This window comes from Centruroides sculpturatus, unplaced genomic scaffold (assembly GCF_000671375.1).
Source record: "Centruroides sculpturatus isolate CEXI.00-Female unplaced genomic scaffold, Cexi_2.0 scaffold1620, whole genome shotgun sequence".
Taxonomy (NCBI): domain Eukaryota; kingdom Metazoa; phylum Arthropoda; class Arachnida; order Scorpiones; family Buthidae; genus Centruroides; species Centruroides sculpturatus.
In genome coordinates this window covers 48278-72209 of record NW_019385785.1, presented here as the reverse complement: position 1 = coordinate 72209, position 23932 = coordinate 48278, and the positions used below count along the sequence as shown (strand labels likewise).

At 28.8% G+C, this 23932-nt stretch overlaps 1 protein-coding gene across 1 annotated transcript in view; it reads right to left on the bottom strand.

Annotated features, from left to right (window-relative positions):
* Positions 1-4968: 4968 nt before the first annotated feature.
* LOC111642114 (transmembrane protein 184B-like) overlaps positions 4969-23932 on the bottom strand; it is a 32270-nt gene continuing 13306 nt past the window's right edge. Inside the window, exons 4-8 of the mRNA XM_023388395.1 lie at positions 21311-21386; positions 16663-16754; positions 13988-14157; positions 9750-9991; positions 4969-6734 (exon numbers count right to left, since the gene is read on the bottom strand). Of these exons, the coding sequence (XP_023244163.1) occupies positions 6456-6734; positions 9750-9991; positions 13988-14157; positions 16663-16754; positions 21311-21386 (859 nt within the window). The 3' untranslated portion in view covers positions 4969-6455. The remainder of the gene's footprint in view (positions 6735-9749; positions 9992-13987; positions 14158-16662; positions 16755-21310; positions 21387-23932) is intronic.

Here is a 23932-nt window from a genome sequence, read left to right as displayed (position 1 = left end):
CTTATTTGGCGAAATGTAAATTTTTATTATTAGATGTATTAAAAAGAATACATGTGTATTATTTATTGATTGCTGCTATTTTTTAGGGGATTTCTAGTATAGATTACTATACCATAGATATGAATATAGATTTTTGATTGAACTAACCTATAATTTCCCACTGTCAACTGTCTATCCGTCTGTCTTTCCTTAATGTCGAGAATGGAATTAAATGGATAAAATCGGAGACCACATATGGAAACCTCAAGAGCTCGAGGCCCGATTAACTATAAATGAACTTCCCATGCAAACCAGCAGTCATGCTATTTCAATTCAGAAAATTTTCCTCTGAAAGTAGTTAATAGATGACCAGTATGACTCCATTGCTAATAGAAATGTATGACTTTACAGGAGCAAGACACTACAGTACTAATTTGAGGTGAAGAGCATATATTTTAAATGAAATAAATTAAACATATGATTAAAAATTGCAGCTTCGCAGGCATTGTGATGATGTCACAATAAATAATTGCTTGTTGTTAATATTGCAGCAAATATTTCAAATGCCTCCATGATTCTTAGTTTATGGTTATCAAATGTGTGTTTTGAAAACTTTGCTTTTGTCCATTGTGGAGACACCTCTTGCTCACTTGCATATTATGTTAGAGCTGTACTATATTTGCTTTTTACTAATATCATATTGGGGATCTTTAAATCTTGCATTAAGGATCTGTTTCTTAAGCCAATTCTAGAATCTATATCACATCTTGTTTGAACTATTTTTGGTAACTTTTTACCCCGTTTAGTAGTTCTATCTTTTCCAATAAAATATTTAGCCTTAGAGAAGCCAGCGTCTTTAACAGTTTCTCTGTGCAGCTTTATCCTGATCAATAGTGCATTCTTCACTAAGGTCTGTCCAAAAAGCTTAGGTAAAATGATTTTTCTTGAATAACTTTTAAAATACTGAACTTTCGATTGATTTCTCTTCTTCTTCTTCTGGTTCCATATTCATTTCTGAATGTAGGACTAGTATTATAACAATCTCAATTGTGCTTCACGTGTGAGTTCTTTTGCTTTCTTATTATTCCATTCACATATATTACCTAACTAACTTTTCCTTCTCCTTCCTGGGCTTTTCTTTCCACAGATTTTTCCCTCTAAAATATTTCTCAAAATTTCATATTTACTTCCTCGGATGATGTGGCCAAAATACCCCGTCTTTCTTCTTTTAACTGTATTTAAAACTTCTTTTTCTTTCCCCATTCTTTCCAAAACTTCATCATTTGTTATTCTATCTGTCCAAGATATTTTTAAAATTCTTCTATATAACCACATTTCGAATGCTTCAAGTTTGTTTAACGTATTTTTATGTAAGGTCCATGTTTCTACTCCATAAAACAAAACTGACATCACATAGCACCTTAGCATTCTAATTTTAAGATGTAAATTAAAAACATTGCATTTGAAAAATTTCTGCATTCTGATAAAAGTACCCCTTGCATTTTCTATTCTAGATTTAATTTCTTTAATGCATCTGCCATCTTCCTGTATGATAGTCCCCAAATACTTAATTGATGAAACTGTATCAATTGTCCTGTTTTGTATCTGCAACGTTACATTATCTATATTTTTCTTGCATGAAATAAGTAGCTTTGTTTTCTTATAATTCATCTGAAGTCCATATAATTTACTTATTGAATTAATCTTTTCCATTAGTATTGTCAAATCATTTATATTTTCTGCTTAAACCACTGTATCGTCAGCGTAACGTATATTAGTTACATTCATCCCATTTATTACAATCCTAATGTGTTCCATATCTTCTAAAGCTTCTTTAAAAATTTCATCTGAATAAATATTAAAAAGTAAAGGCGATAAAATACATCCTTGCCTTACTCCTCTTTTTATTTCTATTTCTTCAGATAATTCAGAATCAATTAAAATGTTGGCCTTCTGTTCCCAGTAAAGATTTGTTATAATTTGCAATTCATTTCTATCAATTCCTTTCTTCCTAAGTATATCTATTAATTTATCATGCAGAATTCTATCAAATGCTTTTTCGTAGCCTATAAAACAGGCGTATATATCCTTGTTAACTTCTAAACTTCTTTCTACCAGAATTCTATAAGCAAAAAGAACTTCTCTTGTTCCACAAGATTTTCTAAACCCAAACTGTGTGTTGCTTAAATCTTCTTCACATTTTTTATATATTCTTGTATGAATTATTCTTAAACAAAAGCTTAACCGAACCGTCTATAGCCGAGTACAGTGGAGACTGATTTCTTCGTATTATTAATGTAATAAAGACAGAAATTTTTCCAGTTCAACGAGAGTCACCGAAAAGTTGTAAATTTTGGAAATTTCTGAGGGCACTTGATCCTAAAACGAATTACAGTAGAGCATCGATTATCCGACTCAATTGGGGACAAGGGTTGGTCGGATAACTGAAAAAAACGGGTAACCGAAAAATATAAAAAAATACATTATTAGTACAGTATATTAATATATCCCATGTAATTAGTATATTATTGATAGTATATCGCTATTAATCTACTTCGCGTTGAATTTTCATCGATGTTAAGCCTAATGTGAGGCTCTGGACAGGTCCGAACCCTCACTAAAATTCGCGTTAAAATAATTGTTTTAGAGAAAAAAAATATAGTAGTTAGAAATAGATTTTATTTTATGAAAGCGAGACGCTAATTTTTAAACAATAGAAGAATGTAAGTCCGTCGACCATCTCCGGTTGGAGATCGAATTAAACTTCGATTTTGACCTCTCCCGCGCCCCCGAAAGGTTTCGAATTGCCATCAGGTGACGATGAGAGACCAATCGGAAAGGGGAATCTGAGAAAAAACGGATAAAACCCCGGAAATTCAAGGACGCGACGGCTTCTTCTCCCGAAAGTTCCAAGTGACGGATCTGTTGCTGTGTGTGTGTCTCGCGCCCATCTTCGTCTCCATCTCCGACCTCCGATCGACATCTTTCCATCAACGGAAGTCGACCGCATCGTCCTGGAGTCGTCGAGACGTGATGGAATTGTTCATTCGCGAACAAGGGACACTCCTTCAAATGGGACTGTCTTGGAAAGGAGAGGAAGACCCAGCGGCCGCAACCGCCGCAGAACTTCCAAGATCGCGGAAATCTTGTAAGCTTCTTTCGTGTTTTACGAGTATAAACGGTTGTGTTGTTTGTAAACGAAGCATCTATCTCTGACTCAACTGCTTCCACACGTTGTTGATTGTTACCGCTCGGCAATCCAAACGGCAAGGGAGACGATGACGATATATATCACATATTATCGTATAGGGCCTCTCGGCCCCCACACTAACAATTTTTTAAAAAAATAATAATCGTCGCTATTGTATCTTTAAAAATTAGAAAATTAAGCCTCGTTCAAATACTGGCTCCCTTTCATGTTCGAGCCAGTGTTTCTAGCTAAAACACGTAAAAATAATATTAAAGTAACCAAGACATACAAAATATTGTAGCGCCACATCACTAGCGGACATTTCAATTTGCCGACTAGAACGCGGTCGGTTAAATTCTAATTTCGACTCACCAGTGATAAAACTTCAAATAGCTGAGTGGGTAAATCCATTGAACACTGACAGTTTCTTACCAACAGGCTGGTCATGTAGTGTTTTTTCACGTGTCTTACTCCTAGTGACCAATCTCTCATAAAAGTCTTACAGGAGACATCTTACTTCCCCTTAGCACATCACTGTTGTTGTCTTAGTCCAGGGGTCGGCAGTTTGTCAAGTGAGAAGAGCCAAATTGTCATGAAAACAAGATAACAAAAGTACCAGAGAGCCGCATATTAATTTAAATGTGCGAAATACGACACACGACAGGGGTGCCTTTAGTGGACGTTTTTGGCATAATGTTACACGGATGGACGGACACGCGTTCAATGTGTTATACATACAGATATGCTTCAAATGCTACCACTCTTATGCGACACATATTGATCAACGCGAGTGTGGTCATGTGCAGACAGCGTACGACTCTATCTCATAAAGGCATAAGTTATAAGGCTGCGGTGAAATGAGGTGAGGTGAAATTGGAGTTTATGTCCGAAGAGCCGCTAATTCCGACCCCTGTCTTAGCCTATCAATCAAATTTGTGGATCTTAAAGTTCACATTACATTCTGAGATTTAACAATTTGATTGATTAATTTTCAATCATCAAAGCTTTTACTTCAATTTATAGGAAAAACTAATTGTTCTCAGCTATCAATTTCTAATTTGAAATTATTTTAGTATTATTGAATTATGTTCAATTCATAAAAATTTTGAATAATACATATAAAGACTAAATGTATTTTGTACATTGATGAAGTTTTAATATTTCTGATGCTGTCCTCTTTTGGTGATATAAACCAGGAAATCATTAATTTTTGAATATTCTTTATACCATGTTAATTGTGTATAAAAATTGATCAATTCTCAAAATACAGGATATCTTTTAAACCTTTAATTTGAAACATCAATATAAAATTAATTTGAACTTTATTACATTCAAGGTTTTAAAAAAGCAATATATTTTAATATCTGTGATGCATTAATCAACAAAATTCTCAATCTGTTTCTGGATTTAAAAGTAAACAATTTTTTTAATTGAAACAAAGAATGACCAAAAAAACTTTTATTGCACAATAAAAATCAGATTTAACAAACACAAATTACAATACTTATTATGTATTTGGAACTGTACAACTGAATACAAAAAGTAAAATAATAAAAGAAAGCAAGCTAACTCTTCAACAATACATAATTGACATTTTTTTTAATTATTATATGATCCTAATTTAGTGTTATTTACATAAAACTTAAATAATTGTGTACGAAACAATTCTTTTGGAAAAATACTAATTTTCATTGAATACCATCAATTGTTGCTGTACATGCAAGTGGAACTCTTTACTCAATCCCAATTGATAAATTGGGTACCCGAGATATTAACAACTAACATTGGAAATATATTCCATAACAAAACAAATTGTTGTGTTACAGGTACGATTATATTTTCGTTTTTTTTTTTTAGGCAATTTTACTATTACAAACTAGTTAGCGGCTTGCATATCAAGTTTGTAAAAGTTTTGTCATTCTATTGATTTCATTATTAATTTATTTACTTACTTTTTTTTTTTTATAAAGGCAACATTGCTGTAGAACATAGAACATAGATGTGACAGAGAAGCAACCGACTTGGCACTAGGGAACTGCTTGATGAAATCACTTATTTGTGAGGAAGATATTAACGTAACTATTCTTTATTCCAATTAGTTTAGATGGGACAACTTAAGTAGATGCCATTTTTATAATTTTTGGTGGATATTCAAGCTTATCATATATATATTTATATATATGTATTTACTCACAAAAATATGAATCACACATCAAACCCACTCCTCAGCAAAACTACATATTTACATATCTATACTGATTTTTTAAAAAAAATCTCATAGCTGCTAACATCAATTATTCTAAAATTTCATATGTGCAGAAATGGACATTATAATGCGATTTCTTTTTAGCTGACTGTCACGTTTTTTCGGCATTTTACAAATAGCAGTTGAAGACAAATGCTTCAGAGATCATTCGAATATAAAAAACAAGACAAACATAAATGTTCAATTTTTTGAATTAGTTAACACATTGCAAATCATTTTATAAAGAAAAACTTAGCTAATACATAGTAAGAATATAAAACATTTTAAAAATTAAGAACATTCACCTTAATAATCCAGAAAAATTTTTAATTAAATATTTTCGGCCTTTTTTAAAAAACCATCTTCAGATTATATAGCTTCTCAAAAAAGAATATTGAATATTCGAATACATATAAAATTCAATCAATCAATTCTAATTACATAAAAGGTATCAGTAACAACATCCAAAACACAATTATAGTTACAATATTAATACAAAAACAGGATTTTCCTTCACTTTTGTGGGTTAAGAACATTTTCATAAACATACAATAGATGATCACAGCAGAGCATTGTTTTTTTTTCATTTTATTTTGCTGAAGCAATATAAATTATAAACATTGTTTCATAATAAATATGATTACAGTAAATAAAAAAAGTTTTAAATACTTAATATTTTATAAATAATTAGATAACATTATGAAAAAGATATTGATTACATTATAAAGCACAGCATATACATATGAGAAAATGCTCAGTATAAACTAAAATTTAAAAGTTAATATTTGTGTCCCTTTAATTTTATTCATAAAATAATTTTGTATATTTAAGGCTATATAATAAAAACTTAAGTTGTAGATTTATTTTATGTTTACACTTCATCTGATACATGTGAAACAGATTAAGTTGGAAGTTTCAATAAATGTGCTTTTAAATATACTTAAATTTTATATTCCAACATGATCAGATGCATCAGTTTCTTTATACACCGATGTGCTGCTTTATATAATTTATTTGTAATTTAACGATTTGCGTGATCATTTATTGAAATTCATCATCAGAACTTAATAAAGTAGTTTTTTCATTATATTGTTGACTTATAGTTGGAATTTGACGGTTCTGCGGATTTCCACCGCGGCGGGGGCAACGACTACTGCGATCGCCATTATCGTCATCCACACTTCCTGTTCTCATTCCATGTACATTAGACCATGGACCAAGATGTGGTGGCGGAGGTGCAGTATACTGAGTATACTGTTGATACTGAGGATGAAAGTTATGTATGGCATCATTCATAATATCTTTTGGGTTCATAGTTTCCTGTAATATAATATGTATAATTTTATTTCATGACAAAGTTTGTTTTTTAAATTAAATAATATTTTTCTAACTTATTTATTCTAAAATATTAACAAACCATTTACTCAATTTACAAGTTGAAATTTACTTATCTGTATTTAATTTAATTATGACTAAGTAGTTAAATCATTCTTTTTTAATTAATTGTTGTTAAGCCATAACATATTCAATTTTCAGAACTAACATTATTTTTTTATAAAGCTGCCCCATTGTGAGTTTGGCTAGGCCCACATTGGGACAGGGCCTGACACTGTATCTGGAAAGACCATTCCCTAATAATTCCTGGAGTTTTTTCACCTGTCTGGATTCAATTACTATTAAAATAGTTTGATGCAATTTATATGTTTTTTCTTCTGGAAAATCAGATTTTTTTTGGTGGAATAAAAATTAATTCTTTTTCAGAAGAATTAATTTTTATTCCACAAATATTCATTACAAATTTTACTTATTTATTAAATTGCCAAACATTTTAATTTATTCAAATAAAATAGGCCAAGAAATTGTGTTGTGACTACTAATATTCTTGCAGAACCCACAAGCAATTCCCTTGAATTTTTATGTGTTTCTGTGTAACAATTAGTCTTAATTTATGTGAAGTTGTAATACGACTGAAGAAAATGTTTAAATTATTTTCTCCATGCTGCCACTCTAGTAGGATATGAATAATGTATCTATACAAGAACACTGGGAATGATGAAAAAGATGTATGGAATATTTGTTCTAACCGCTTTGTAACAATTTCTGATAAGTGACTTTTTGGCAGAAATTGTTATGAGCTAGAAAAATAAGGTATGTGTATTTTTGTTTACACAAGTGATATCAAATACCTTTAACTATATCCAATATTGCAACCTAATACAGGTTGCATTATTGGACACAGTTGTTGAAACAGTTATAACTAACTAACTGTTTCATATTTCATTATTATTAATTTTTTAACATTAAGCAAACATTTGAATTAATTTCATCAATCCAATATACCAAATTAGATACTAACATTAGCTGATGGATTTCTGAAGGAATTAATAAATTAATCTACAATTTTTTCAAATTGCAGCCCAACAAAAACTTAACAATTATTTTGTTTTACAGTTTCAATGGAATTGAACAATGAATTCTAACATAATTATAACCAAAACAAATTTCTGTGAAAATTACAAATTAATCACAAAAAAATCATTAAAACTTCCAATTTTTTTTAACTAAAATATTTGAGAATGCTTCTAAACAAAAATATAAAGTTACATATATTAACTTTAAATAATTATTCAAGTATGCTTATAAAAACAAACATACATTTATGCAACTAAAGTTTCAATACTTTATAATATATGCAATTAAATTTAATTACTATATTGGTTAAAAATAAGATATTGGAAAGATATGAAAAAACTAAACAAAACTCATTTAAAAAATTATATAGTAGTAATAATTATAATAAAATGACTTGGTAATTCATAAAAGGCTTAAAATCTTGATCCAAAGAACAATTCCTTATAGGATATAAGTGTAAAGGTTAAATGCTCGGAGTTGTTTTATTAATGATAGAAAAAGCAATAAGTCCTTAACTTTGCTGTTGTATTACATTTCTAAGTACAATAAATAACAAGTTGATTATTTGTTGTTTTTAAAAAGTAGCCAATGTAAAGTTTTACATAACAGAAAATTGAATTTTTCTTCTTGATAAGTTCTTTGGTGGATCAAACAGTAAACAAACTGAATAGTAATTAGACAAACATTCAAAAATTCTTGGCCAAATTATTTATAATTTATGTGCATATAAAAACAATTGTTTAGTGACTTTCAAAATATTTCATTTCAATTTTATAAATTATGTTAAAAAACTAATTAATTGAATTACATTTAAATGTTTCCAGAAAAACTTTTAAAAAAATATACAAAAATAGATATTAAGTAATTAAAAAAGTCATCAGTTTATCCAAATTAAATGTTTTTAAATCATTATTAGTCTCTATCAGATCTGTAGTTTCAATGATTTAAATAGATAACAACTTTTTAAAAAGAATTCTAATTGCATTACAAATTTCAAATGTTCCAAAAATATAAAATACTAAAATATCAGAAATATAACTATATATATAATAACAAAAATAAACTTAATAATATAGAGTAATATTAAAAATGGATTAATATTCATCCAAGAATTAGAGAATAGAAAATATTTAAATAAGAGATGAGAAAGTAGCTTTCTTGACCTGTAGATGTGGGTCCTGATAGAAACAAGACATCAGAAATGACTTATCATATTTTCATGGTTGTAACCATGGGCTGTGTTTTAAAATATAATTTAAAAAGGGGATTGGGTTGGTTATGCAATATGTTGGTCATATAGCAAACTTTAAATTGCAATTACACTTATAGGGAATGGCTGCTCCCAGAAACAATCTTTAACTCACAGTGGAGTGAGTTAAAGATTTTATTTTTGTTCTAACAATTTTCTGCAGATTTTATGCATAAAAATATGGTACTGTCTATGATTACTGCATGTTGTTATTTGTGATTTAGTCATTTCATTGAATATAGCTGAATCACAAATAACAAGCTTCAATTGTTTCAAGCCAATTTTAATTGTTCTGAAAATAATCTTAAAAAATATCATGGTTAAGTGACTTTAGAGGTTCTACATAAAATTTTTACATGTCAAAATTACTATTTTATATACAATCTTAAAAATGAAGTAGAGAGCATTCAAAAACATTTAAAACTTAAAATATATATATATTAGTTGTATAAGTTTCTTATACTAGTTACATAAAAATTCTATATTATATTACATGTTATGTAGTAGTACAAGATATTTTAATTTAATTTTTATGTAATTTAAGAGAAATAAAACATGAGAAATATTTCTAATGCTAATCACAATGTTATAACCACAAAAAAATCCATGATGGATAAGGATAAAATATAATTGAATTTTTTAAAGAAATTATCAAATTAAAAAATTATTCATACTTTTAAGCTGCTGGAAATACTCTGCATTGTAACTGATCTTCCTTGTGAATCAGTATGGCACCCTTGATACACTTGATATGGAAAGGCATACCGTAATGCAAGTGCAGCAAAAAACATTTCAATACAAATAAGAAAATTCTGATATCCTGCAGAAACAGTCCCTGCACTTGCCATAGAAATACCTTTATTGGAATAAATTTGGGAAATTACGCCAGCCTTTTCCAAAATGGCTAATACAACACCTAAAAATAGAGAGTAAAAGGAAAAATATATATAAATGGTTATTTTCAAATATGTTTGAATTCTGTCATTTAACTAATATAATATGAGGGTGAGTCAAAAAGAGTAAGAATGATTTTATTTCTCACAAAATACAATAGGCAGAGACCAGGTTGATATGGTCTCCATTGAATTGTATGCAATTGGCCTACATGTCTGCCAGTCCTAGAAGACATGCTCAAACCAGTCTTTTCACATTGTCTTCAAAACTGCCTTCAACTTCTTCAGAATGGCCTTCAGTTATGAGCTGGAATGCTGGCTCTGCAGCTCCAATTTCAGACATGTTATGCAGAGCAAGGTCCAGGCTGTACGGAGAGTGCAGCACACATTCAATGTTTTGTTGAGCCAAATATTGGACAACACCATTGGCAACATGAAAGCATGCATTATTGTGGTGCAGGCACCAACCAGATGGATGCAGCTCAGGGCATTTTCATCAGATGTGTTTGGCCAAGGTCTTCAAAACTATCACATAATATTGCCCAGTAATTGTTGTATGCTGGGTATGTTGCAAACTATTCCATGGTAATAGGAGGAGGAAATTGCCATTACCTTTTCCACAGACTGAACAACCTTGGTCTTCTTTGGTGCTGGAAAACTGGGTGATTTCCAGACTGTGCATGCCTGTTTACTTTTTAGATTGTAATGGTAAAGCCAACTTTCACCACCAGAAATGATGGAATTCAAGTAGGACTGGTTGTGCTCTGCTATCAGATGCTGAAGTTCCTGATACTGATACATCTCCACTCATATCTGCTTCTGTTCAGGCATCTGAGATTGCTCTCAGCACCCATTATGCATAGATCGGTCAAGTGCAAGTGATTATGCAGAATTGTGAACACACTAACATGGAGAATGTGTAACATGCCTACCAGTCCATCCAGTGTTATTTGATGATCTTGAACATTGGCAGTTGTGTTAATCATGATCCTATTCACTGTGGTTGCTGGAGTATTTAGACTGCTATGCTTAATGGTCAAAATATAGCCCTCCTTAAACTGTTTGAACTACCAAAATGGAGTTGATTGCGGAAGAACATCTTCACTGTATGCTTGCTGCAACATTTTTATGCTTCTGTGGCAGATTTCTACAGATAGATGCAAAATTTCTGTGTACATCACAAACCAACTCCATTTTCTGTATGAGACTGCTGATGGATGACTCATGCATTATCAGCACATTGCTACCAGATGCATGCATATACCTGCTTACAGTTGATTTTGCTAATCCCACAAAACCTGCTCTTCTCACAAAAACTTGTTTGATTGTTGTATGTCCACTACATAAAACAAGAAACAATCACTACCTCCTTTTTTGACTTGCCCTTGTATTTTTACAAATTTCAGTTTGCAAATCAAAACTCTTATTTAAGTATATAATATGAAATGGAAAAAATATTTTATATTTCACTATTAAAGACAACTTACATAATATTATATAATTATATTAAAATAAACTTAATTATTTCTAATATATATTATACAATTTATAATCACATTGATAATTTTTACCATTTATGAAAATTTCAACAGGCAATTAATATTGTCTACTAATAATAGTCTAATAAATTTATGATTTATGTGGAATCTAAGAGATGCCTAGAAATTTCTACATAGTTTTCTGCAGGAATTTTTTCTATCTTTTCCACAATAATATTACAATAGTAATTGCTTAGCATGCAATTTCCTTGAGCTGTGCAGTGTCCTCCTTGGAATAACTTTGGGTTTCAACACCAATATAAAATAGTTCTCAAATATTTATCATAATTACTTATAATTTTAATTATAAACTTCCTAACATCATATGTGCAAGAATGAAAATGAAGTGAACAGTTACAAACTGAAAGAGCCTACTGAACCAATAAACAAGAATTTTGCATGTTGCAATACACTCCAATATGTGTAATTGTAGGTGGAAACAAGTATTTGCAGACTGAAACATACCAGACCATGGGTAAAATATTGATGAGCCAATTTTGCCTCATTGTTGGTTATTGGAAGCAAACTGAATATCTCATTAAAAAAAGTATTATCCATTCCCTAAGTAAAATTTTTTTAATGATGCTGTGAGTGAAAATTCATTTTTATGAATGATAACAGGACATCATCATCTGTAATTTTCAATCTAAATCCCATTGAACATGCATGGAATGCTGTAGGAAAACAAGTTGCATCCTTTTAACCTCACCAAGAACATTCCGAGCTTCAAAATTCTCGTTTGAGAATGGACTTTGCTGGTAAATGATGTTATACTAGCATAAATAATTGCTGTGCAGTATATGTGATCATACTGTATCATATGCCATATTAATCATTTTCTGTGCAAACAGATTTACAACCCTCAGTACTTTTTCTTGTGGTTTTTGATTTGATATAGTTGAAATTAAATTTTTGGTCTTTAATTGTTTATTTGCATAAAGGCTAAAACATTCTGGTTATATGTTAAATTTCACACTGTCATGATCAGTAATTCCTGAGATATATGCCAAATTAATCCTTATGCTTATTTTTTTGGACAAGAGTGTAATCTGATAATGGCTATTTAAGACAGCTGAAAATATGTTATAAAATTATATACTGCTAAATTAGAAATTTTCTGTTTTGAATTATTTTCATCTAATGTGTTGGTTTTTATTGTTTAGATCATGGAATAATTTGGTATAAGTTCATAAGTACTTGAAATTTTATATATATTGACCTAGTCATGATGATACACAATTTTCAAAGGTTTGCTTAAAAAAACAAGTTAATTTCATAAATTTAAATGACTATTTTTATTTAATCTAAAAAAACACTGCAATCTAGAAACTTCTAAAAATTTTACTGATAAGAAATCAGTAGAATTTAATTTCAAAATGCAAATTAATATCAGTTCTCATATCATAATCATAATTAAAACAATGCATAGCATTTTAAATATAAGTGTAAAACAATAGCAAATACAAGATAATAAATTTATGAAATTTCATCATTTTCATATTTTAATGTAAGGAAAAGAAAAAATTATTTATCATAACAATGTACAAAGTAAACAAGAGTAAATAAGAACTGTATTGAATACAATGTAAAAATGTCACTTGAAATATTATATTATATGTAATAAAACTTTTATAAATACAAAAATTGACTTTCATAATAATTGGACATTAACACCATATTGAATAAAAAAAATCTTATAATAGCCAATATAAAAAATTTCTTGAATAAATAAAACAACCAGAAAATATTTTCAATTCTTGGCTTTAATGCTGTTAAATACTGAATATTCATTTATAGTGCCTCTAATATATGTAATCACACTCTGAAAATACACAATGCTTAATAAACTCTAATGTAATTTGAAATTTTTATTTTCATTAAGAACTTTATATTATTTATTGAAAAATTCAAATACTAAACTAAGACACTCATATGCAGAATACCACAAACTTTAAAACATAACTTTGGTCCATTCAAATTCAAAGCATTTAGATATAATTACAGTCAACCCCCCCTATAACACTGTTGATAATTCTGTTTTATATGAATTCCATGTTGTACGAGTCACTTAGATTTTACAAATTCATGTGCCAGGCTGTGAACAGCTCATGTATTTGTAAAATCTAAGTGACTCGTACAACATGGAATTCATATAAAATGGAATAATCAACAGTGTTATAGGGGGTCGACTGTATTGTGTTACTTTCTTAATTTAACCAAATTCTAAACAGTTTAATTATTCTGAATGAAAAAAATGTTCTTATTAAAAATTTTATAGCATCAAAAAAAAAAAAAAAACTCTTTATAATTTCTAACAAATAGTACAAGTTATTTAAAACAATTTCAAAGCTTTTTATCTTCCAGGAAAAAAACATTTAAAATATAGAATAATAAATTAAATATTTCTTATTTTTTTTTAAATTATCATTTTTACCTAGGCAAATACAAATGCTTATAGAATTATAACTAAATAAATCTTACCTTGCCAGAAAGAAAGAAATATAACAGATTTTACTGTGCAGAATTTCCAAACTGGTTCATAAGGAGATAACAGTTCTTTTGTAGCAAAGTAAAAGAGAACCATGCCATAAAGTGCTAAAGTAACACTTATGTTGTAAATAATTGTGATGTATAAGTAACCACTGTCAGGCCTAGAAATATTATAAAATAATTTAAATAGTGAAATCATCAAAAACAACTTTTTAATAAATTAAAAATATAAACTCATTAAAAATTAAATTTAATCATAACTAAATATTATGAAAACATTTTGTTTATTCTGATTACAGTACAATCCACTTTTTATAATCACAGATAATTTGTTTAATGTTATCAGAATCAGCACATTCCAAAATATACAACTTAAAATACATTTATAAAACTTCACTTGTTGAAACTAATGTTCAGTTATCATCATCAATTTTAGGTAGTTTCAAACTTACTTTTGACATCAGTCTTAACTTGTGCTTTAAACATTAAACATTTTAGTTATTATTTTCTTGCAGTACAACAGTTTAAATTTATGACATTTCTTACTTTAATTATCTTAGCTAATTATATAGTCAAACCTGTCATTAACAGAAAATTTCTTTGGTCCCTTAAATTTTATGCAAAAATTAATATAAATTAACCTGCATATAGCTAAACCTGTCCAGTGCAGAAATGAAAAGGAAAATCAGGCTGTTGAACAGAAAAATTGGTATATTTATCTGATTTAACACAAATATAACAAGAAGTTTCCAAGCCTAGCAAGTACAAATTATAAAAAAGTAAAAAAAAAAAATACACATACCCAATACAGAATAGCAAAATACAACTACTATATTACAGTAATTTTATTAGGATTTGAACAAAGTTTTTGCATATTTTTATTAACAGCTGTTTTTACTTAATATAAATATATGATGTAATTGTAGTTGTGAAATTTAACACATCAAATATGATGTGAGATTGTATTCTTTGTTTTGAAGCTTATTTTGAACTTTTTTACATCGCATTTCGTTGAATAAAATCAAGTTGAAATGTCTGCAGATAAAGTGCACCCGGGTATATTATGCATGCATTTAATTTTTGTAAAGGTTAACATGCTATACAAACAGTAAAAATATTCATACTGTGTATGGGGAAGATGTGTCTAAATTCCAAATGTGGTTTTGAAAGTTTTGTTCGGAAAATTTTGAACAGATTGATGAATAACAACTCATGAATTTGCAACAAATCTTAGTGTGTCACAGATACATATTGTTTTGAAACACTTCATCCACTTGAAATGGTTGTAAAACACACTGCATGCGGAACACAATCATCAGTTTGTTTTTTTTTCCAATTATGAAAAAAAAAAAAAAAACAAACTGATGAAAGACAAATAAAACATGAAAACATGTTTTATTTGTCTTTTAACAAGGTCAAATGACCTTAGTCTGAATGGTGACCAGTCTGCAAACTTCCCTTTATTTTCCAACATGCCTTAATGAAAGGTGTTCAATGTGTGAATCCAGATGAAAAGCAACTATGCTCAGCCCTTGCTGAAAGAAAGGTTCATTTACTCTTAATCCTTTGTACACACTATAGCCAATATGTTGCCACCTCATGGAGGGAGAGAGAGATACAACTGTACAATTATTTTACAATTTTCATTTGATCATGGAGTCCAATGAGCATCCATATTGGTAGGTTGATATGTGGTCACTGTTGGATTGTCCACTTTTGCTTGTTTGTTGTTCCTAGCACTTTTCCTGTTCTCTGTCCAAATCACAAATGCTGAACTTCTTTGTCTGCATGTTTTTTCATGGGTATATCTAATTCCCTTGACATTTCCCCAAATGACTTCAGGTATCCAGATGATAAACAGTCAGCAGTGGCATCTGCAGCCTAAAAAAGGGCATCATACATTATGCTAGGAGCTTCAAACTCTGATTCAATGTCAGATCAGCATATTGGTTGCACTGAGGGCTAACTTGTTCTTGAAAACAAAGAATGGTGTTTTGGTCAACATATGATGAAGTTGCATGTGCCAATGGAGAAATAATATTTATTAGTTTGTTTTATATTTGCAGAATAGGCTAGAAGTCACAAATTTTCTGTTGTTTGGAGATTTTTGGAGATTAGGAAAAGAGCAACGAAGATGAAAAAGGATGGGCATATGTCCTAATGTATGGGCGCACACCTGACAGTCAATCTTTTCAAAGAAACATATCCCATAAGTGAGTGTTTAGTAGGTAATGTTGATGATAATATGATACTCTTTAGTTATAACTCACTATGTTCCCATGATAGTGACAGAGATTACTGCTGGAATCTTATGAATTATTTTATTATTATTTTTTAATTCTAGAATCAAAAACCAGAATTTTCACTTATTAGAAATTTATATAGTGATCCCACCTAATGTTGGTTATTTTAAAAATGATAAAAATAAAAAAAAATCTTCAAAATGTGTATCTACATAAAATTCTTTTAAATGATATAACTGTTTCAATGTCTGTTACATCACTTGAAAGAATTTTATCAAAATTTTCATTCCTAAATTATTACATGAACAAATACAAAAGTTAAATTCTTCTGTATTCATTTTGTTTAGAAATTTAATTGACTAGTTTTATAACAAAAATAACTAATTCACTCAATGTAAATAGAGAGCAAAAATAAAGATTTACCTCCAATCACCATCTGAATAACGTCCAAATGGTTGTAGAATGAGTATAATGACAGACATCAGTGGTTTCACAGCACAGAATTGTAATGTTGCCTAAGTAAAAAGAAACTTATATAAAGTACAGTAATATACTTTGAAACATAATGCTAAACTGATGAAAAAAAATAATAATAATAATTCAATATTTTACAGTAAGTGGCATTTAATTTCTTAGGCTATCTTATGAACCCAGTCATGCATAACTATTTTTAAAGAAAATTTGAAACTACGGTAGAGCATCATTTATCCGGATCAATTGGGGACTGGGGTTGTTCGGAAAATCAATATTTTGGATAACCGATTATGTTCGAAAAAATATATTAACCTATCCCATGTTGAAATTTTTCTCCATTGCGTGTCGCTTTGCGTTGAATTTTCGTCGATGTTAAGCCTAACGAAGACTATTGTATCGTTAAAAATTATTTTTTTATTTTGTACAAACAAAATAAATATATTGAAAATTATACTTCAGAAGTTAATTTAGTATCAAAAACGTAAAATATTTGAGTAGCCCAAGACATAGCCAAAGATTGCAGTGCCACAGCACTGGCGAAAATTTAAATTTGCCGACTGGAATTCTTTCGGATAAACGACACACTACTGTAGATATATGTGTGCAATGGTAATGACTATATAATGCATAGTTTTAAACTACAGTAAAAATTTCATTATGTACAATATACAGGTACTGTACATAAAAAAATTTACTATGTGTAAGGACCTGTATATCATACATAATTATCCAATTCATGCATGGCATTTTTTTAAAAAGGATGATAACTATATAGTTAAAGAACCATTACTTGTTATTTAAACACTTCTCTATTGAACAATTTATTCTAATATAGTAAATATCACAATAAAAAAGTGCTTGCTAATCATGCAAATATACCTTAGCAATTTAAATAAGCAAGCACCCATTTAAAATATATTCCACAGATGTTTTTAAAATACAATAAAAATTTTTTATTTCAAAACTAATGTTTTAAGCTGAAAACTAATCATGATGTCATATTAAAAACAAAGAAGCAGTGATCATGAAGTTTAACTTTAAACATTTTTTCTTTACTTTCACTGAGCACATCATATTTGTGTAATATTTGGTTCAATGAAATGATTCTTTCTCATACTATAACATTAAGTGAATTAAATAAGTGAAAAGTTAGTTTACTTATTAAATTTGTTTTATCGTTACTGGATTCAGATGTTTTTGAGTTAATTTTAGCGGCAACGATAAAGAAGTAATTAATACAAAGTTTACAATATACAGTTGTAATTTGTAGTACTATTTATGATGCATATCATTCCATTCATGGGGTGCTTACATTCTATCATATATCTACATTCCACTCATAAACTGACTACAACCAATAAACTTCTTTTAATAAATTATTTGTAATACATTACAATAAATGATAAGAAAATATTTGAAATAAATAATGTATAATTATTAAAATATTCAATTTTCATTTCTAGACATTTTACCAATAGAGGACAATTCAAATTCATTATAAGTATATCCAGTAAATTAGATCATTACTCAAAATTAAGATATATATATATATATAATAGCAGGCTAAAGTCAGCATGGTGTTGTCAAAATATTTCAATAAAGTTGATATCCTTTTGGATAGGTTAATTTATTAAATTTCTAAATTTTACTGATGTAAAAAAAAAAAAAAAAATTATGAAGATGTGTTACTTAACCAACTGATATAAAATAAGGGTTATATAAAATTTAGTTTTATTATAGTAATACATGAAGTGTAACAATAAAGTTTCTGAACTGATTAAATACAAATAATAAGTATAATAAAATTATTTTATTACATAACTCCATCAACATAATTCCCTTGTGAACTTAGACAAGCTTTGCAAAAAAAATTTTTTTGTATTCCCTTCAACCTGTCTGTTATATTTTTCTAAATGGCTAGCATATCATCATAAATCAAAATGACTTTAGAATTTTAATTTTAGTTTAAGAATAAAAGTAAGTCTGTTGGGATCAGATCTGACAAGTAAGGGATGCCAGAGCATCACCACCTCTCTTTCTCAAAAGACTATATGACAATTGCCAATAAATACAGTAGGCAGGGATGGTGAACCTATGGTACATTAATGATTTACGGTGGTGTAATTTCAAACATTTATAGATTATTAAAATCTTTTTGGCAAATTCTTGAAAAATTTTGGAATAAAAAATTTATTGTAAAACAATTTTATTTCTTTTTAATTTTAACTTATGAATATAAATTATGAACTTTTACTACTTTGTATACATATTATTAACTTTATGAAAGAACAGTTGCAGTACATTGTTTAAATTTAATATTAGTCCTGACATCTAGTAAGCCATACCAGAGAAACTTTATTGTTTTATATAAAAAAACTACTTTAAATACATACAAATATTTTTTCTTTTGTTATGACTGACTATAATTATTAAACATTGAATTATTTTGTCAGTACCTTTTGAAATACTTGAATACAGAATACTCGAAAAAGAAAAAAAAACTTAAAAATCTTAGTAATCATTACTTGAATATACTAGTAATTAATTGTACAGTTTCAATTATTGTTTGGATATTGAAATAAAAAGCAGTGACAAGTTTTGTGTTTTGTTTTTAATGGAAGTGTGAATTATAATTATAAAGGTAATTTAATTTAGATATATACTAATATATAGTGGAACCTCAGTATACAACCTTAATCGGTTCCTGATGTTTGGACTTAAACCAAACAGGACATATACCAAACCAACATTTCCCATAAGAAGTAATGTAAAAATGATTAATCCGTTCTCATGTAAAAAAAATGACTGGCTTTAAACACCTCGCTTTCCTGGCTAGTTCATACTTGATTTTTCATGAGATCAGCATGTATTTTTTTAGCTTTCTCGCAAGTAATTGCTTCTGATATGCTGTCACCAGCACACTGTTTTTCAGTTATCCAAAGCAAAAGCAATTTCTCAATATGATCTAATGTTTAGAAATTGATTTAACCCCTTTCAAAATGTTAGCAGATTTAATAATGTCTTTATTTTTCACAATTGCCGATATTGTCATTCACAGAATACGGTATGCAACAGTTAAATCTGGAACACGCATGCCACCTTCATATTTCTCAACAATCTCTTTTTTCAGTTCCATTGCGATTCTAATCATTTTTTTATTTTTCTGTTGCTTTTCATTTGCCTTTTTGCAATTCATGTTTAATAAAAATAATAAAATTTTACTTACAAATTAAAATCAGAAGAAATTTAACAAAGTTATAAACCGTGGCACCGTGAATGTCTAGTCTTGTCTAGTACACCGATATTGCTACTTGTTCATAGATGATGTGTATAATTGAATTAAGTCGTATAGTGAACAAAAGTTGTATACTGAGCAAAATTTGTTTCGTCCAAACAGGACGTATTCTGAATTGGACGTATTCTAAAGCAGATGTATACCGGGGTACCACTGTATTATGTTTTAAAACTATAAAAATTTATTTGATTTTAATTTCAAATAAATTTGCTAAAAATTGTTTCTTAAAATGGCCAATGAAAATAAAAAGCAAAACTTAGCAGAATCAAGCTGCAGAGAGTTTCAAGTTTAGTGGACTGAAAAATAAGGAATGATGAGCAAAGACAAAGCACTTTGTACTTCATGTTCTGAGGAAGTTGTATGCAGAATGTCATCAGTAAAACAGCATTATGAGACAAACCATAAATTGCTCTTTGAGAAAAACAAGGACAAACAAAGAATTTATTGCTCAAGCAATCAAAAGTAGAAATATTCAGTAAATAACTCTAATGAAATTTATCAACAGTTGCTCAAATATAACTGCTGCTAATTTCATTGCTTCAAATATAACTGTACAACACAGGAAACCTTTTAGTAATGGAAAATATATAATCACTATACCTTAGTGATTTGAAATGAATATATATTATAGTGTAAATAAATAATGTTACAAATACTTGCATAGCCAATTTAGTAAATAATGTGAATCTAGACAACTGAAATTTGGAACAGAATATTGTACCACAATACAATGATCTTTTGTTTAAAAAGTTTTAGTTTAATTTAAATAATTTTATATTTTTTAATATAAACTTTGTTGTTATTTTTAATAAGGTAAATATTATGAGAAACTTTTTTTTTTTATCATAAATATAACATGCTTCTTTTTTCTACTCAAGTATCCCCATCAACATATTTGTAGACTCCAAGATTGATGTTTGAAAAACATTGCATTACTCAAATTATCTTGGATACAAAAATTTATACAGTAGTGTTTCAGTACTAATAGCTATGCTGATCAGTGTTGAGAAAGATCTTTGAATGTTTCATTGTAAATTACTGACATGTTGATTATGGATTTTTTTCCTGCTAGTTTCTTTCTCTCCTCTAATCAGATCAAAAATAAAAATATTTATATTTTCCAATTATTTCATCGCTAGAAATTAAANTCAATAATGGCAAATAACTAGCTCTAATAAATTTCTCTCAATTTTTCAAAACTGTGGTACAAGATTCTTTTTATCATTTTAATCAAAGATATTTAAGTTAAATATTTAAGTAAATTGAAAAATCTAAGTTATTTAATTATTATTAAAAATTTACCTGTTTGCAGAATCTTAAAAATCCAATTGTGTACGTCTTTCCTGATAGACAGCAAGTACCATACCACCAACTAGACCTTCAAAACAATATAGTTTCAATTTTAAGTATTTTGTTATACAGTATATATTTTATACATTATTATTTGTATAAATAATTATAACACATTAATAACAAACACAGGATAATTTAAATATAGTAAATAAATTAAAAATTTATATGTAATATGTAATAATTTATATAAAGTTTCAATTTTTTCCTAATTTTGGAAACAAACCAAATTATTAAAACAACAAATTAGCTATTAAAGTTAACAACTATATTGCTGTTCAATCATACATATTCTAAGAATTTAAAATTAATTCATCAATACCGAAGTAGTTTGTACTTGTAAATTAATTTTATATTACAATTTAAATAACACCTTTTAAAAGCATATTGACACAAATATAAAAAAAGGATTCATATTTGCAAATAAAGTTATGCTAGCAAAGCAAGTGCTGGTTATAAGTGTAAACATCCACAGATTTTTCTCAATGACTACTGTACTCTATGTTGCATGAAATCTCTCAGATGCCAGTATTTATTCCTTGAAAAGTTTTATGCACTTGTGTAAACATGTATTTGTGCACTGAAAGAGTGTGAAACTGCATGTCATCCAGGTTAAAAAGTTAGGAAGGCATAAATTTTTCAAATTTTTTAATGAAATTTTAAATACAGTATAATCTCTGAATAGCAGATACCATCAGAACCGAGAAGTTTAACTGCTATTCAGAGGCACATGCCAGAAGCCATATTCTAAATATGGTCAATATAAAGTGAAGAATACAGTGGATTATGAAAATGTCAAATCTGCATTAGTCATGTGAATATATCAAAAAATATAAGTAGCATATATAATTAAAACATATATACAATATAGTATTTATTTTTTCAGCTGTAAAAATCTTGTTTTAAATGAATTTTATTGAATCTCATTTGAATGTCAAGTTATGAAGATAATTTGCTATCCACTTCAAGGTGTGAGAAATATATTCACAACTGTTACATTTATATCATCATTTATGACTAATAAAAATTGATACAGGGATTTGTCTGCTTTGTAATTATCAAGTAGGTGTAGCTTTTCTCAATAACTGATTTATTAAAAATTACACTTTAGCCACCACAAAACAATTACAACAGCAGCATTTGTTTGGTGAAAGTTCAAAGTTTGCTATGAAGGCAATTTGCCAACCACTTTAAAGTATGGAAAGATATTCAGTTTTCTCACATTTATGATCTTAAGTTTCTTTTTCATTACTATTATTCTACAATTCCTGTTGAATGAATGAATAACTTCAGAAAAGATTATAGTTTTTTGGTATTATAAGCTTAATTCCAATAATAAGACATTACAGTAGAGTGTCGTTTATCCAAATCAATTGGGGACTGGGGTTGTTTGGAAAATCGATATTTCAGATAACCGATTATATACGAAAAAATATATTAACCTATCCCATGTTGAAATTTTTCTCCGTTGCATGTCACTTCGCGTTGAATTTTCGTCAATGTTAATCCTAACAAAGACTATTTTATCGTTAAAAATTATTTTTTTATTTTGTACAAACAAAATAAATATATTGAAAAATAAAAAAACAATAAAAAATTATACTTCAGAAGTTAATTTAGTATCAAAAACATAAAATATTTGAGTAGCCCAAGACATAGCCAAAGATTGCAGCGCCAGCACTGGCAAAAATTTAAATTTGCCGACTAGAATTCTTTCGGATAATTGACTTTCGAATAAACAACGCTCTACTGTATATGTATAATAATAAATGATGATTGACAACCAGCTTAAACTTCTTTAACAGATAAAGAATATTGTTCCACTTCTTATAATCTGCCCTCCTCCCAGTCTTTTAGGCCAGTCTTTATTTGATGCCTATGGTCAAAATTCATTGTTTTCACTTTAAAATATTTCATATGTAATTAATTCTTTCAGAATATTGAAGGTGGGACATTGTGTTTTCATAAGATTGGTTATGATGACAGCATCTGTTATTTATAGATAAATATAATAGATATCCTATTTGTAGGGTCTGGTGACTGTAAAAATGTCCATTAAGTACAGGTGTCCGCTATTCAAGAGTATCCCTTAATGGAGGTTTCACTGTATATGAAATGTTGAAAAATGTACTATGGCATCTGTGATGCTATATGACACACAGAGAGTTGACTGTAGATGAAAACTTTGAACCAGACTGGAACGAGGTTAGAATATGTTATTTATCATATAATACTAACATCTTCAATTATTACTAATAATTGAAAATGTTATTAATAGTCTATATCAGGGATGTCCAACCTGCGGCCCGCAGGCTGTACGTGGCCCAAGGCAAGTTCCAATGCGGCCCACCTTATAAACCTTAATAACCTTATAAATGTGTAAACAAAACCGACAAATTTCTTTTATTATTTACAGTCAACCCCCTATAACACTGTTGATTATTCCATTCTATATGAATTCTATGTTATACGAGTCACTTAGATTTTACAAATATGTGAGCTGTTCACAGCCCAGCACACGTACAGTAGAGCATCGTTTATCCAAAAGTCGGTTATCTGAAAGCATTACAGTCA